The 17,673-nt window shown below is 39.4% G+C and overlaps 1 protein-coding gene across 4 annotated transcripts in view; it reads right to left on the bottom strand.

The window, feature by feature from the left end:
• Positions 1 to 495: 495 nt before the first annotated feature.
• Positions 496 to 17,673, bottom strand: part of INO80D (INO80 complex subunit D) — a 68,202-nt gene continuing 51,024 nt past the window's right edge. For all 4 annotated transcript variants that reach the window (XM_070458517.1, XM_070458514.1, XM_070458515.1 and 1 more), the window contains 3 exons: positions 14,799 to 15,016; positions 13,911 to 14,068; positions 496 to 12,492 (listed from right to left, as the gene is read on the bottom strand). In XM_070458517.1, the coding sequence (XP_070314618.1) occupies positions 11,327 to 12,492; positions 13,911 to 14,068; positions 14,799 to 15,016 (1,542 nt within the window). In that variant the 3' untranslated portion in view covers positions 496 to 11,326. The remainder of the gene's footprint in view (positions 12,493 to 13,910; positions 14,069 to 14,798; positions 15,017 to 17,673) is intronic.

Raw genomic sequence — 17,673 nt, forward strand, 5'->3', positions numbered from 1 at the left:
ACATATTAAAAAAAAAAAAAGTAATTCAATTCCAAGGAGATACAAGGCAGGCACTTGGCAATGCCTTAAAGGAAGAGTGTTAAACGGTTTTTTGTTTGTATTACTTTGGTTATACAACATGAAGTTATTCTTATACTTGTGAAACTATGAAAATGAAGAGAAAAAGGTGTTCCTGATAAATTAAATAGAAACTGACTTGCAAGACCTCCATTACAGTACATAACAATTTCCAATGCAACTTTTGCTTGGATTTCAAGGTTGGATACCACTTTAAAGTCACTTTGAGTAGCAATTATTGATCCACAGATATGACACATATTAATCACTGTTAGTTTAACTATAAAGAACCATGAATAAAGCCCCCTGGAGTTGACAAAATATAAGATATAAAAAACATGTATATATACTCTAGCTAACAAAGGGGAAAAAATCCTTACTCTGGATTAACAGCTTCCATCAACATCCAGGCAAAAGAAATTAAACCAAGAGCAAGGCTACTTCACAGCAAGATTTATTAATACATCCAAAAGAAAGAAAGAAAAATCATTTTGTCACACTATATACAGATAATACATACAGTGTTTTATACACATATTACATCAGTTTTTACACAAGAAAAATATACATAAAAATGTAAACTTTTGTATACAAAAACCCTTAAACAAATTAAACAAGGACCAGAAAACAAAAGGAGACCAATCCATTATTATTTCATCAAATTTTTAAAATGGTAATACAGTACATTCATTGAGATATACATGGAAAATGTGAGCCATCTCTTCCTGTTTAAAGGGAAATTACAAACCAAAGCCCATCATTTCCCCAAATGTGGTCTCCCCACCAGCAATAGCACACCCAATACCATGGATACGCCTTTCCTCAGAACTCGGGGACCCATCCCCAAACCTGCCAATCTCATCTTGCTCCTACAATCTGTGTAGAAACAAGTGGCTTCTAGCTTTTGTGCATATAACTAAGCTTCTAGCCACTACTAACACAGGGAAGAGTCTCAGTTTGTAAGTTCCCTTTAAGCAGCTTTAAATTTTTGTATATGTATTCTCATGTATGGCCGGCTGAACATACGTGTGTGCCAAGGTGGAGGAGAACGCTGAAGAGGAAGGGCTTTGAGAACGGCTCGTCCTTGCTACCGTGCAGCTACTGTTAGAAGAGATTTCAAAACTGTGCAACCTGGTGTCTTACCGGTTTTGAGTATGTTACCTCACCTTTGATTTCCCACTGCAACTTGGTTTCAGCGCACACTTCAGTACTCTGGTTAGTACCATACAACTGCCAAGAGGCTTCTGTTAAAGGCTGCTTCTGATATCAAGTTTCAGCTAAGCTACTCTGTGAAATCCCTCAAACCCCAACTTCTCTATTTCTGTCTTCAGGGGTATTCTTACTCCATGTGTTTTTTGTTAACATCTTACAATTTAGGATTGTCCATCTACACTCTTCTCTCTAGAAGGTCTTGAAATGAAATCTGCTGCCAACTCATCACAAAATAAAATACTGAACAGTTTTTTCTTAGTATTCTTCCATTTAGCATGTCAAAAAATACCTGAAGCTGTGGGGAGTAAGAATTAAATCTAGGTCGGGTACATGCAGACTTGGAGTTCTTTAAAAAAAAAAAAAAAATGTCTGGGAAGACCTTTGACTAAATAAATGTAAAACCTGCTTAAGATAGCTGTCTTTTCTCAAAGTTGAATTTTGAACAAGGCAGAATAACAAGTAGGTGATAAATTTCCCTGCAGCTAGAGAGTAGTTAACTTCCCCCAGGCAAATGATCTCAACGATCATTAATTATTAATGAAAGGAAGAGGCAAATTGGTGAATTAAGTTGATCTGGGAGATGGTGGATGACATGCGGTAATGGAAATGTTAGGGTTGCTTTATAACTGAAATAAACAGGCTGGTTTGTGGTATATCTCCATTTCAGAGAGAGGAAGACACAGGAGGGTCCTCAAGTGAGTCTCCAGTTCTCTTCCTCTCCTGGGATAGGTGGCATTTAAAAAATGACAGTCTCCCTTTCAGTTAAAAAAAAATAATAACAATAAAAGGAAAAGGAGGAGAAATAAATAATGTGTGGACCTCTTTAGATGAGACTTCTAAATGTTCTTTAAATAACTTTTGATAATGTATTTTAAATCATTACATACAACTGCCATCGCAATGACAATATTCCAGTAGGGGTAGCATTTTGCTAAATGTAAAAGATTGCCATTTAAAACTCATACATATACATGTGTATATACAATATATCAACACTATTTATATACATATATATCTAGAGAGCAACCTTTCATTGCCTTTGAATATCTATATATCCACTCACACAATATATACTAGAGACATACTGTGTGAGTCTATAGGAAAGTATATGTACACATGCTCCAACATGTATATATACACTTCTGTTTGTGTGTGCATAAAAGCTTTAAAGGCACAATATATAGGGATGCAAGTTTTCTAGAGAGCTGCAGCAAAGTTAAAACAGAATGTCACAAATGTGAGAAAAGTCAAAAGGAAATATAGCAGAATTCATTATACAAGACTTCATTAAAGCAGTTTCATCATGAAGAAAATGAGTGATAGAATTCAAGAGGCTTTCCATTAAAATGAAAATGGCAAAAGTATGATCAAATCACAAAGTAAAACAAAATTTTAAAATGACAAATCAGTGACAATAAATGACAAAATAAATCTAATGCTAATGTCAATCATAAAATCACAACCATGTTTTTTCAATTTAAGTAAAACATCCCCAAATTATCTAGGTAAAACTTTCAAAGTAGTTCTGTTTGAATGTTGGTCTTTTGTTTATTGGTTGGTTGTTTTTGAGACAAATGATGCCCAATTCTCAAAATTACCATAGAAAGTATTGCCAAAATTTGTGTCTTCCGCGAAATTTCAGAGACAAGTGAAGTGTTAATGAAATATGGTTAGGCCAAATGATTCTGGAGAAAAGGACCTAATAAAGGAGAAAAAAACAAAGAAGTGTGATTTTTAAGTGGTGAGAGACCGACTTAGAAGTCAATGAAAAAGAATAGTGGGACTGGCGAGTAAGAATAGTTCTAAGAGAAATTCATAAACAAGACTATAATCCTAAGGACTGCCATCTTTGTATGCTCTGATGATTACGCTAGACTGTCCCTCTTCTTGCTTACAGAATAATCCGCAATTCTCCAAAGATGTATAATCTTGCTTAACAAAGGCTGTTTATCTATTATACACACACTTTTTTTTTTAGGGAAATATATGTATATAGATTTATCTATACACACACATATACATACGTGTATATATAGATTTATACAATTGTATAAATAAACATAATACTTCTCAATCTTTCCATTGACAAGGCAAGTTCACATTCAGCAAAGTGCCACCACATCCCATATACACATCTCTGTACAGATATACACAAAAGGGCTTAGTTTCACCCTTCAATCGGGGGAATTTATTCTAGCAAATCCCATTAACCAATAACTGAAGGGAGAAATCGCACCAATACAACCCCCCTTCTTTCATTTGCATGCATATGTACAAGAAATATGCAGATTTTTAAAAAACCCATAAAGCAAGAGTGAATGAAACTGGGAGATGCTACAAAAAATACAACTGTAAAAACAACATACAAAAAGCTTTCCTAGGTCTTGAGTCTATCTAAAATGAATGAGGCTTCAAAGATAACAACAAATCCAGATGTTATTTATCAGAAGTTGTTTTAACATGTTTCAAAGTACACGATTTTTTAATATTAAAAATAAATGTGATTGGAGCATTTAATAAAACTCTAGCTTTGACTATTTTAGACCACCAGACACTCCAGTAATGAATGTATAGCAAAAATGACAAAACTCAAAATACAGGAATGCATTTTTTAAAAATTGCATATAAACTGGGTAAAAAGTCAAGGGTAGCATAATTTTCCTATAGCCAAAATATGGTAGTTTGGGGGCATGCTAACTTCATAAATAACAACACAACTGAGTAATTAAAAAAAAATTTGGAAATAACTGAAATCAACCCAGCTTTGAAATGTGCATGGTGAAATGATCCCACCAACTCTTTAAACAAAGGAGCCCCTTTAAAAATGGCATTCTTTATAAAAGGCCTCTACTTTTATTTCACCAAGAAAAGGTGATCAATAATATTTTATAACTCAGAATATGAAGAAATCTATTATTAACATAAAAAAGGTTCAACTGATCTCTGGTCCCATCACCCCAATAGATAAACACAGCTCATGTCCAGGTCTGTTTTTCTCTTATTTTTACACTCAAAAGCAAGAGGCTGGTCTTAGAACCTGCTGTTTCTTGTGTTATTTTAAAAACATAGCATAAGCTAATCAAAAGTTTGAAATAAAATGCACATGATATCAGAGCTAGCCTTTTAACATAACACAATCAAGAATTTGGTGTATTTATACAACAGAGACAATGAGAAAGGAACTCCAACGCCCTCAACTAAATAAATCATATTTCTACCATACATTCTGTTGCCTTTCTCTTTTTATGTAAGCACACATTCATCTCTCTCATACACGTGCCCCCAATGTATATTTTTGCATGTGTGTAAAAACACAGACAAATACATGCACACAAGTACTTTAATTCTATTTTTAAGTCACAGTGGGAATTCCTTAGTGAGGAGGGATAAAAAGTTCCTGAATAAGACACTGAGAACATCTAGATTTATTATTTTTCCTATTTTACTTCCCAACTTACAGAATAAACTGTAATTAAAAGAATAAATCCATAGGAAATAAAAGAGGTCTTAAAAACTTAATTTACAAATTCCAGCTACAGTAGTTGGGAGTTTTTACTTGATCTATGTATTTCTATTTACCCTGTAACTAAGCTTCTAGCCATCTTAAGTGTAAACCACAGATCATTTACTAAGGAAATGTGATTTCTCAACGGTTCTATGAGCAGTAATAAATGGTCTAAAGGTGTTCTACATTTTGAGGCCCCAGGATATCCTTCTATCTTATATATCTGCAAGGTAGCAAAGGATAGCTATACACCTTGACACGGCAGAGATCCAGTGTAAAAAGGTGCTTCACTAGTTTGTTTTGTCCAAAAAAAAAAAAAAAAAAAAAAAGCTCATATATAATTTTTTAGCTATTAAACACATAGGCAACATAATTCATTACACTCAATACAGCTTTAGTATAAAACTTATAATTTATGAGGTGATGTTAATAGCATAAATTAATATACCTTTTCTCTTAAAATCTACAATAAGTATTCTGAAAGCTCATTGGGGAAGGAAATTTTTAAATAAAAGTTTTAAAGCTGTGCGTGGTGGGAAAGGATTCTGTATGCTGAGGCTGAGATGAGAGCCTGAAGGAGAAGGAGAAGCGTCCCAAGCAAGACACCATGGGCTACGGAACCAAACATTTTCTCTTTCCTGCGCTCTCTCAATGATGAGTCACCTTTAGTTGTTTTTAAAACTAATTTCTTATTTTAAAAACTGCCCTAATTTCCACAAGGAATCCCTGAGACATACTCAACACTATACAGTGAAAAGAATTATCACTGTTGAGAGGAACTGATTCAACCCTTCCGAGCAGATGAAGACAACATCCTAAGTACCAAACGTTCCCATCCCTTCCAGGCTCATCAGCTGGAGCCAACTGGACTGCAATGATGCAGGGTGGAGCCATGTCAGGGCAAATCAGTCTATTCTCCAGGTAAAGCAAGGGTGGCGTTTAAACTGCATTGGAGCCTTCTGCACTGCACGTTGAAAAGTTTTCCATGGGGAACTTTGGGTCCATACAGAGCCTACTTCAGTGGTCCCCAGCTTAAAAAAAAAAAAAAAGAACCAAGTGAAAGGGTTCTCTTGGGCCAGGAGCAGTACGGATCATGCATGTGTGTGTATGCACGTACTTCAGTGCTGGGGGTGGGCTGAGCAAGCAGGCAGAAGGGAAAAACGGAAGGAAAGCTGTGTTCCCCTACTTTGCTAAGAGTGAGACAGGGTTTCTCTTAGAAGACTGTTTTCCCAGACTGCACTTGAGATCACCGAAACGCTGCCATTCAAAGTAGCCAAACAGTCCCAAGCTTTGGGAACCTGGGGGGGAATAAAGAGTCATCCCACATTTGCTCTTTCACTCTCTCAAATGCCACGTTTCCTTTTATTTGCTCTGTATCACGGTGCAGAGAGAGGGAAGCTAACAAAAATCAGAGTAGGAGTAAAAAGAATTTTTGCTATCTAGAAATAAGGCTAAGTTTGACCCACAATTTTTGCATTAATGACACTGGTTATTAGAAGAGACATAATTACTCTTTTATGTTTTATGTTCTCTTTCCTAACTCACTGATCAGAGAAAAACTTGAGATATTCAAATATATTCTTCACTGATCTCTTATTACACATCTTTTGAAAGACAGTATTATAAAAAAAAATGTTGCTTTAATTTACTAAATGTGGATTTTGTGTCCCTCCAATATATGATACTGGGCTTCCCTGGTGGCTCAGAGGGTAAAGCATCAGCCTGCAATGTGGGAGACCCAGGTTTGATCACTGGGTCGCAAAGATCCCCTGGAGCTAAGGAAATGGCAACCCACTCCAGTATTCTTGCCTGGAGAATTCCATGGACGGAGCAGCCTGGTAGGGTACAGCCCACAGGGTCGCAAAGAGTTGGACACGACTGAGCGACTTCACTTCACTTCAATATATGTACGACATGAGAAATCTTTATCAAGTTCAAGGTATTAAGCAGTCACCATATTGTTTTACTTTTCTATAGAATGCCCATTAAAATTCAGTTGTTTTCAATGTATTGAGAGGAGGGGGGAAAAAAACCTATGTTCTGTCACATATATATTCCCACACTCACCCTTCTCCAAGAAATATAATTCTCGGCAGGAAAAAAAATCCTTGGAGCAATGTAGCTGTCTGCGATGAAACATTCGGACTGACTACACTTTCCTCCAGGGAATCCTTTAAATTGCCTCATTAAACTGCAGAATTCTGTTGACCATTTAAACGACCACTGCATTATTTCTATATACACCAGATTAAGAACAGAATTTAATAAAAGTGTTAAAAAGAAGTCTAAAGAGAAAGAGGATGAAGAAACCAGAAACTAAATACCTAAACAAATCTTAAATGAATTTCAAACCTATTAGCTTGAAATGATAGTTTAGTGTTATTAATAGCCTCAGCTCTTTGCAATACCAAACCACAGCAATCTTTTCAACTAACTTGGAGAAAAAGGCAACCTGCCTCCCATAAACACTGCGGATCAAGCTACCACCACCATCTCCACCCCACAAAAGGCCGAGACACAGGAAGGACCGCAGGCCAAGTATCAGCGAACTTACACGATGGGTGTGACCTACACAGGCTCAAAATCTAGTGCCAAATGATAAAAGCCCAATGGTATGGATCAATAGAAATATTTTTTTCAGATAAGAAGAAAATCACACAGCTAGGGCAGCTGTGTGTATCATGGACACTGTCTTTGTCTCTGTGGATTACGATCATGGACCGAACGAGCTCTGATAAGGAAAAGCTTTAGTGTTAGTCACAGAAAATGATGCTGCTTAACTTGCAGTTGAGAGACTAGGCTTCTTTAAGAAATAAATCTTATAAATAATTATTTGGCAAAGATAAAGTATTTGCTTTCTTTAGCCTTAAAGCACTCAACAGACAATAACTATGATTTTAAGGAAAAGAAATTTTTTTTTCCAACTTTATGTCCATACCTACTCTTTGCTTCTCATTAAATTATACCCTTTTCATGGAGGGACACTAGGCACATCACACTGCCTGCCAACATGAAATTGCTCAGGAAGTCATTTATGAGACAGTTCTAGTTCACATGGTAGGTTACTAGAGAAAAGAATCCTTTGCCATATAAGCTATGTGGTGATAATTAGAAAATTTTTCCATTGCATAGTCTGTCACATGGTGGGTTACATGTAATTGCTATTTATTTACTATTGTGGATTGTTTACTAACTACATCATCTACCCAGATGTGCAAATTGCTAAGCCATTTGTACAGAGGAAAATCAATGTCTTAAGTACTTTAACTAAAATAATATTAACAGCTATGTAGAGCGTAAAGGAGAAAAACACATCTTTCCTTCGGATGCTGTAGATCACAGCCAGTGAGCATTATACATTAGCATGGAATTCAGATTCTCAGAGCACAGAATGTATCCATTAACTGCAGCAACTTTATAAATTGAATCACATTAACACAATCTAACTGGCCTTTATAAATGGTCCCAAAGAACTGCAGAAACAGTGAACCTTTTTTGCCACTACTTCTCATGAGCTTAACACTAAAATGAAAGCTAGTATCCACGTAATTAGATATAACCTTATATAAAATTTGTTTCTGATTCCAGTATTGCCTTATTGGAGCAATAAGTGCTATTTTAAAAGACACGAATTTTCATATTTCTGGAGTAAGGTATTTCATTCCTCTCTTTACATGTTAATAGCAAACCCACTACTAAGAGACTAAAATTGCTCCATTAGCTAAAACAACAACGTAACAGTTATCTCTGGGTTCACAGATGTTCTTCTCTTTCCAAAAAGGGACTCACAAGAAACAGCAAGAGTAAAGTGAATCGCAAGCTCGGATATTTGTTTTGAAGTAGACAAAGTGAGAAGAAAAATTTGTTTTTTTTGCTACTTTCTTAAATCTACACGGGTACTTTCTACAGGTGCCCTTTCTTCGGCTATTATTGTGGGCATCTACACAAAAACGAATTTACTCAAAAGTTTTTGGTGTGAAGCTGTAACTGGCAACATTCCTGATCATTTCATGCCTCCTTACCAGAAAGCAGGAAAGGGCTTGAAAATGCACAGAAAACAGAAAATTGCAAACAATAAAATGTGCAACTTACTGCAAACTCAGTTTTGATAACTGAAGAATTTTAAGCAGCTACCACAAGGGACAAATTGCCAGAAAAATTCAAATCGACATCCCATGACTTTCCTTCACTGTCAAAGAAGGGCTGGTAAGAAAGTCAGTGTGTATGTACCACTTTTACCTCAGTAAAAAAGAAAGTCAACAGGCTGCTCTGCTACAACCTGTGATTAGCACACAATGGAGACAGAAGCGAATCACTAGGAATGGACAATTAGCATGTGATGGTTATAATGGGATGTGAAGAGTTCAGTGAACTAAATGACACTTTTGAGCCGAGGTAACTACTCGCAATCATTTCATTACAGTACATTAAAATTAAAAAGCTTACCAACATAGGTTCACAGGTGAGAAACATTCAAATTATCTCTTCTCACCATGCAGAATAAAAATTTACGGTGCTACCAAATATAATTTTGCTTTGTGACATAATTTTATAATTTAGAAATTTCTCAATCTGCAAAAAAGGCAAAGCTATTAAAAAATAAATCTTCCAATCAATTATCATGATTAAAAAAAAACTAAATATATTACAAACATATTTTTGGCCCACAAAAAGAAAACTTCAATAAATACAAAATAGGGCATATCATGATTTCATACAGTCATGTGACATTTCCCCTCCATAATCTCAGGCACGTAGTATCTGCATAATGCCTGCTGATCACCATCATTCCTTTAAAAAGCAGAGAAAGAAAAGCTTTCAAAAGAAGGGACTGGTTAGAATTAGCATGGCATAAAGAGAAATACATAGAGGAAGTAGGAAAATACATCCAAATCTTTACCTATTGAAAAGGAATTAAGATCAAATATTCCCTGACAAATGAATTATTATATCACATCATTAATAGATATGTTCTCTCTACGCATATTTTAAAATATATATATGTAAATTAGACTAGATTCAGGTATAAATAGCCAATGGTATCTCAAGGGACAGTGAAACTTCTCAGCAAAAGCAGAGAACAGATGCCTTTAAAATCTAGTTCCACCCTTGGGCGGAGGGTGGGGGGTTGGGGAGAAGGCAGGTTAAAAAGAAACCTCACATATTCATTTTATAGTCACCAACTTACTAAACTATCCAATATTTTTAACCTTCAAGATCTGGTATTTCAAAAAAATTCCCCAAACTTAAACCTAAATACTTAAAATTATTTTAGAAGTACCAAAGGGTAAGATTTATGTTTAGTTTCCATATTTTGCTTTGAAAGAAAATTTTAAAATGTGTATCCTTCAGATATTACATGTCACTTCACAACTGGTACATTGATTCTACAAGTGTCATTAACATTTTACAAACTTTACCAAAGAATCACTACTGTAAACATGAAAAATCCCAAAGCAAAAGATGGATCAAGGAGTTCACAGATCCCATCTCTTCAAACCAATCTTGAACTATCCTGCTTTTCACATCAAAATATTTTCTTTAATTACATCTTGAGAATATATTCCATGGGAAGAGGGATTAAGAAACAAACGCATGTCTAAAAAGGCAATACAACCAACCACCAGACCTCAGAATCGCAGCAACCCTGCAGTCCCTCTGGCCAAGCTCTTCACCACATCCGCAGGGCACTGATGTGAATTCAGCTTTTTGTGTTCTGGGCTAACTTAGCAGGAAAGGGTTGTGCTACTCACGCCGCCAGACCGCCACCCTTCTCCATTCACCAAAGTCGGCTAACTCAGTGGGAAAGAATGACCAACCTTACTAGGGCTCTGAGATGTGGGAAAGGAGAAGAGACTTCTACTTATTAGGAAATAAGAAAAAAAAAAAAAAACCACCACCAACAACCATGGGACAGCTGCTTCCTGCCCTGCACAAAAATACACGCGTGGATGCACACACACAGACAGGCAGTCAAAAGACTAATTCTTTTTCTTTTTAATTAAACATGATCACAATTAGGAATGGAGTCCTGGCCTCATGTGGTGTTTGTTGAGCAGTTGGTGCTAAGTCAGAGGCTTGAATCTGCCTCTGCACACCATTTGCCATCTCTTACACAGAACTCGATGAACAGGCTCATTCTAGCTAGAACCACCTGTGTAAAGACCTGGTACCAGAATGGAAAGCATTGATCTGCAATACTAGTAAATAGTAAAGGGCACTGGTAATCTGAGGTATCTTCCACTTCTAGGACTTGCTGCTGAAAGTCGATTCTATCCAGTCACTGTGCTGAGCCGCTAAGGAAACCATTGGGGGGAGGGTGGACCCGCCAGGAGGGAACGAGCACCAGTGCAAGGAGCACATGTGAACACTGAAGCGAGGTCCACCGCAGGGGAACTTGTTTTAACTGGAAAGGGTAGTTCTCCTCTAGTCCCCGTCTGTTATTTTTAAAATCTTCTTTAGGAAAAAGGGGAGAGGGGGGCGGGTGATAAAGAGGGGAAGGAAGATAGAAAACACCAGGTTCCCCACCTGCCTGCAAACACACAGACACGCTCAGTTAGGGGAGGTGAAGGGCGAGGACGCGTTATTGGTACTTGTAGCTGTGGCACCGGTTACTGTGAAGCCTGTGGGAGGCGCTATCGAGCTGTGGCTGGGCTGCAGGTCCTTGGGAATGCCACTGTGAGAACTCAGCTGGTGGCCGAAGGCTGCGCTGAACTGAGGGAGTTGCTGCTTGGGGGAGGTGGAGGCCAGCAGCTCAGCGGAGGGCCCCATGCCGCTGAAGCTGGTCTGCGGCAACCCCGGCAGCACGCTGGAGCTGCTGGGGGTCACGGTGGCGAAGGCAGGCTGTGTGGTCTCTGAGTTCGAAGTGGTGGGCGGCGTGGAGAGGGACGTGGAGAGAAGGTGCCCGTCGGCGACGAGGAGGTTGCTGAACGGAGAGGGGTCTCCGAGGCTGACGGGGAGATTGCCCCAGTGAGTTCTGGGGTTCACGACCCCTCCGAGTGGCACCTCGAGTGGCGTCGGGAGCAAGTGCGGCGCCATGACGGGCATCTCGGCTGAGAAGGTAGCTGCCATGTTGTCGCCAGAGTAAGATGTCGTGTGGGGAGAGGTGATGTGGTCGCTGTAGGGAGACGGCACGTGCTCGCTGTCGTAATGGCTTCCAGGGGGCGAGGAGTGTGAGTGATCACTGCTGTATTGCTGTCGTGAGGTGATTAGGTCATCTGCCTTGCTCAGCAGCTGGGCAGGATGTGGCCTCTGGGAGGCATGGCTGCCATCATGAAGTCCATGAAACTGTCCTGGGAAGGCTCTCTCCCCAAGGGCACTCTGGCTCATCAGAGTGGCAGAAGTAAGGCCGACGCTGGCGGGGGCAGAGAACTGCCCCTGGATCTGCCCTGCCAGGGGTGTAGGTGGGTTAGACAAGGTAGCCGAACGGAGCAGGCTCTCATCCAGCTCTAGGCTAGAGAAGTTGTCGTGGACTATACGCCCGTTCAGCAGCTCCCCCAGGTCCGTGTTGACCTCTCGGCTCAAGGACGGGATCCCCGACGCGCCCGTCCCCGTGGAGAACACCCCTATTCCTCTGTCTGACAGCTCCTGGACGGGCACACCATCTGACTGGGTGAGCACCCCAATGGTACTCAGGCACTCGAGAGAAGTCACGGCCTGCAAGGCCCGTTCAAGTTCCTCGGCCTCTTCGGTGGTGGGGAGGAGGTCTCCGTTCTTTCCTGGGTGAACAAGAGCTATCGACAAGTCAGCGGGGCTGCCACCATCCTGACCACGAAAACCACACACTGGAACTATCTGTCACGACACTCTACTAAGGACCGGGTTGGAGGGCAAGAGCGACATATGCACAGCAGGACAGGTGAGCCTGAGCCCCATCTTCAGATCACCAACATCACTCTCAGAGCCACCTCAGCACAGTGTTCAGTGCTCAGGAATCTAAGGATTACCTACTTAAAACCCGGGCTGACTATCTGATTGCAGGCATGTTTTTACCCAAAGTTATACTAAGATGTTAAAAGAGAAAACGTGTCAATCGGTTCACATTTGAGACAAAAGGCTGTGCAGGAGCCCCGTTAGCTCTTCTGCTCTTGGGCTGTTGCAGCCGGAGGGACAGCCATGAACCCAGAACACAGAACTCACACATGTATCTCAGCACAAAAGCAAGCGCTCAGCTGACTTCGTTGGTTACCTTTTCCCATGTTTCTGCGTTACTCTCTGCTCCTCCCCTTACACGTCTCCCATTTCTAAGGAATTTTCATAAAATGGAAGCTACACTGATTTCCTTTCCAATATCAAGAAATCTACTGTTAGGAACTGGAGTAATCACTGTAAAAATATCCAGTTTTTAATGGTGAAGGAAACATTCTCAGAGTAGAAAAGATTTCCCTTGAAAGCACTAAACAGTTGGTGGGGTTAAGCAAACTCTGTTGTGGAAAAGTGCACTTCAACTGAAGTACAGGGTGGGGTATCAAAAGAGGACAAGTTCTGAAAAGTTCAATAAACTCAAGTTTAAAACGTCTTTATTCAAAAAATAAACTAAAGTAGGGGCATTCCCTGGCCGTCCAGTGATTAGGACTCGGCGCTTTCACTGCCATGACCCCTGGTCAAGGAAGTAAGATCCCACATGCCATGCAATGTAGTCAGAAAGAAAAGGTTAGAAAATAAACAAACTAAAATTACTGATTTGGGGCTTCCCTTGTGGCTCAGTTGCAATGCAAGAGACCCAGGTTCAATCCCTGGGTCAGAAAGATCCCTTGAAGAAGGGAATGGCAATACACTTCAGTGTTCTTGCCTGGAGAATTCCATGGACAGAGAAGCCTGGTGGGCTACATTCCAGGGGGCTGCAAGAGTTGGACTCAATTTAACGACTAACCACCACCACCACCACCGCTCATTTTAAAGGAATAACGTTATAAGCCTAGCTATCAAACCTACTGATTTACTAAGCCTATATTATCATTAAAAAAAAATGTATACTTTCTAAAGAGACTAAAACAGCTTCAGCACTTTATATTTTCTGTCCACATTACATGTGAGGAGGAATACTTTGGACACATTTAAAAATAACTATTTCCCTTTTTAAAAAAATTCATTTGAAAAACCAGTTTACTTCAATCAAAATACTGACCGTACGTACCTTCAAAAAAATCGAAATCTTGTAAGTCATCAGGTAGCCGCGGAAGGACGTCAGAGAAGTCCTCCTGGTTCAATTCCAAGTCGTTTGGAATGTCGGTGATCTCATTGGCAATGTCATCCGGCAACTCATCAGCGCTCAGCTCCGGTGTGGACGGGCTCCTGGGGAAGATGACACGGTTGGCCCACCACTCCCACTTTACCTTCACACCAAGTCACCGGAAGCAGAAATGGAAGATCCTAACTCAAAATAATCTCCTCGCCTACTTTAAGATCTGAAACCGGAACGGCAGACCTCACCATATGCAGTTACATATTTCTGCAACTTTTCACCCATGTATTAAGAAAAGGAAACCATTTTGAGATACTATTTTTACTGCAAATTAGTAGAATGAAGTGCAATTTGGCGTACTAGTAGAACAAATTACAATCTGGTCTATCAAGTGTGTCTTACTACTTTCTGGTAGAATTTTAAATCTGGTCAAAATAATTTTTTAAAAAAGATGAAAGAGATAAAATTGAAATTTGCAGCTGAAACAGAGGCATCATTCATTGGGTCAAAATGCTTACCCCTGTCAAAATTAATAATGCATCACATTTCTGATGGGATGTTTCTGTTGGAACATATATGCAATTTCTGTTGAAACAGAAAAATCTGAGAATAGACAATTAAGCTCCCCAAATCAGCATCTGCTCTCTTGGGTTTTAATCAAAAACTTTACTTCCGATCTAAACACATCAGGCATCTGGTAAAAATGCTACTGGAAACTACAGAGTCTAGGCTGATACACCACAGGGCGCCTTTAGCCTACTTCCAACAGGAAAGGAAGCCGATGTTCTGAGAACAACCAGAACATGTGAAGGAGACCTGAGCCCTGGCGCAGTCACTGACCGCATGTGGGAGGCCGCCACTGGCAGTGAGACGCTGGTGGGCATGCTGAGGTTCCCCTGGGGCACTGCAGGGGGGATGGGCTTCTGGGGTCGACGAGGTCCACGCCTTCTCTTCTTCTTGTGTTTTTTGGTAAGTGCAGGAGGCTTGGTTTTTTTCCTGGGTTTCCTCTGCTGCTGGTGCTGAACTTTACGGGAGCTATCTCCTCTCAAGAAATTATCCTTTAGAAGGAATAAACAGGTATTTTTAAACTCCGATTATTTGGGAAAAAGCAAACCACTATCTGAAAAACATATTTATATCTCTTATTATTTTATACAGTGCCCCAAACTATGTATAACAATAATTAAATGAATAAGAAATTCATTTGAAAATTTAATTCACATCAATTCAATATATACATAAAGCTCATTCCACACTTTGTCACAGGCATTGTCACAGGTGCTGTAGTATAAAAGAACTGAATAAAACTTGATTTGCACTCCAAGGGAACTTACTTGGTATCCCATGGGAAAAACATGAATACGAGTATACGTAAATACTATAGGAAAAACTGAGTGATGATGATGTAAATACCGTCTAAGGGTATGCAAATGGAAAATCCATTATCTGTAGTTATGTGGGATTAAAGGATAAACAGGACTTTCAGTTGTTGGGATAAGGGGGAAGATCACTCTAAGCTAAAGGAAATAGCTAGCACAAATGAGACAAAAAGGACAGCAGACAACTGGGTACAGACTGTTGCTTGGGGATATGATGGAGGGTCAGATATAAAAGTCAGCTGTAAGGAGGGTCTAGCACCAGCTCCTGTGTGACTTATGACTCTGAATACTCTGCTCAGGATTTTAAACTTCATTTTATAGGCAACGGGGAATGATCTTTGATGACAGCAGACAGTTTTAAAGGATTAACTGGACTTCCCTGATGGTACAGTGGATAAAAATCCACCTGCCAATTCAGGAGACATTGGTTCGATCCCTGGTCTGGGAACATCCCACACGCTGCGGAGCACAACTAAGCCTGTGAGCCACACTACCTACCTGCGTTCCAGAACCTTCGAGCTGCAACTACTGAATCCCATGTGTTAGAGGCTGTGTGCCACAACAAGAGTGTAGCCCCTGCTCTGTACAGCAAGAGAAAGACTGTGTGCAGCACCGAAGACCCAGCGCAGCCAAGAAATGATAGGAGTAATAATAAAAGGATTAACTATCCTGGTAGTAGCAACGTAAATGAATAAAGAGAAGAGGCAAGTGAGTGAAGGCAAAAATTCCACTCAGAGGGCGATTTCAACAGATATTAGAAGATAAACAGCGGAGGGCAAAGTGGACAAGAACAGAAAAGCAAGGGCTTGCTGAGATAAAATCCTCACAATATGACAGCTGCGTGGAAGTGGTGAGGATGAGGGGAAGATAGAACTCTCAAGTGTTTCTAGAGTTTCTAGTTGAGGTGATTGTTAGGTGAGGATGCTGTTCGTGGGATACAGAACACAGCAGAATAAACAGAATCAGAGTTGAGGAATTCAGCTGGGCTCACAGATAGTTTGAGGTGTGAAGATGGCCAGGGGTGGCAGGAGAAAATTGAGTCTGGTGCACAGCAGGCAAGAAAGGGATGGAGGTGTAGACTCGGGAGTTGCGACACAGTGGAAGTCCTTCAGATAATTCACATGGACCAGGGTGACAAGGTAAAGAGAGAAGACAATGGGGACACAGCTTTATAAAACTGCTGCAGTTAAGTGAGGAGGGAAAGGAAGAAGAACCAGCAAGAACAAGAAACTTGCAATATAACTAGCTTTCTTCAGTTAGTACCCTTAAACCTGAATACGGTATTTCATCAATTCCCAGATGCACATTTTACTATCTCTGCAGTTGGGGAGCATTTTACAAGAATGGCATATCATTATCTCTGGCAGCCAGGTGATGGTCATTATAGCTGGTGCTGCCTACATGTTCAAAGTTGGTAATAGCTCTCTGTACTCTTCCTTGTTTGAACTGAGGTTTGCGCACTGCTGGTTTTACATGTAGAGGAAAAACATGGGTATGCAGAAAGGCAAAAAAGCAGCAGGGTAGAAAATTGTTATTAGCGAAGCAAATATTTATTGTTAAAGAACCGACCACAATCCCAACCTCTACCTTTTTTTTTTTTTTTTTGCAAAGCAACAACCAAATGAGAAAGGAAAATAATCACGAAGAGAACAAAGTTGTGTTATATACAAAGCAGATGTTATATACTGCCTTTCACACATCAAGAATTAGCTGAAATCAGGAGTGAAATAGAAGATAAAAATATTTATGTCTGTCTAAGTCTAAAAAAGCTATTTTGATAAGTATAAAATAAAAAATTTTAAGTGATAAGCAATGCACTGTGCAACATTTTTTCCATCTTGGTGGTATATAAAATAACTGTGGTTTCTATGACTGATGTCACCTTTGAGTTGATAAGTTCAGTAATAACTTTTATAACCAAATACATTAAAAGATCTGAAGACTAATAAATATCAGTAGCAACAAACATACTCAAAGCAAGAAAGAATAAAATTAAGCATAAATCCAAGAAATCTAAAAGAACTCTAATCCCAGCCAAACACCTGAATCCAACACAATTACAAACTCAAAAGTCACAAACAAATTTAGAAAACAACAGAAGACAGGCTGCTTTCCAGCCTCTGTAATTCCTTTTGGTTCAACACTTGATGTCTACATTTTTTTTTTTTTTTTTTAAAGGAAAAAATGTTTATTTAAGCCATCGACTAGGATCATAATAAATAATGCAATATACTAATGTAATAACAGATGTTCTCATGCATTTATCACATTTATAAATATACAAGAAAGCTGGCTTACAGGGCTGTTGGGACAAATTTGGAAATGTGTAATTGGCA

The sequence above is a fragment of the Odocoileus virginianus genome, chromosome 30 (assembly GCF_023699985.2).
Source record: "Odocoileus virginianus isolate 20LAN1187 ecotype Illinois chromosome 30, Ovbor_1.2, whole genome shotgun sequence".
NCBI classification, from domain to species: domain Eukaryota; kingdom Metazoa; phylum Chordata; class Mammalia; order Artiodactyla; family Cervidae; genus Odocoileus; species Odocoileus virginianus.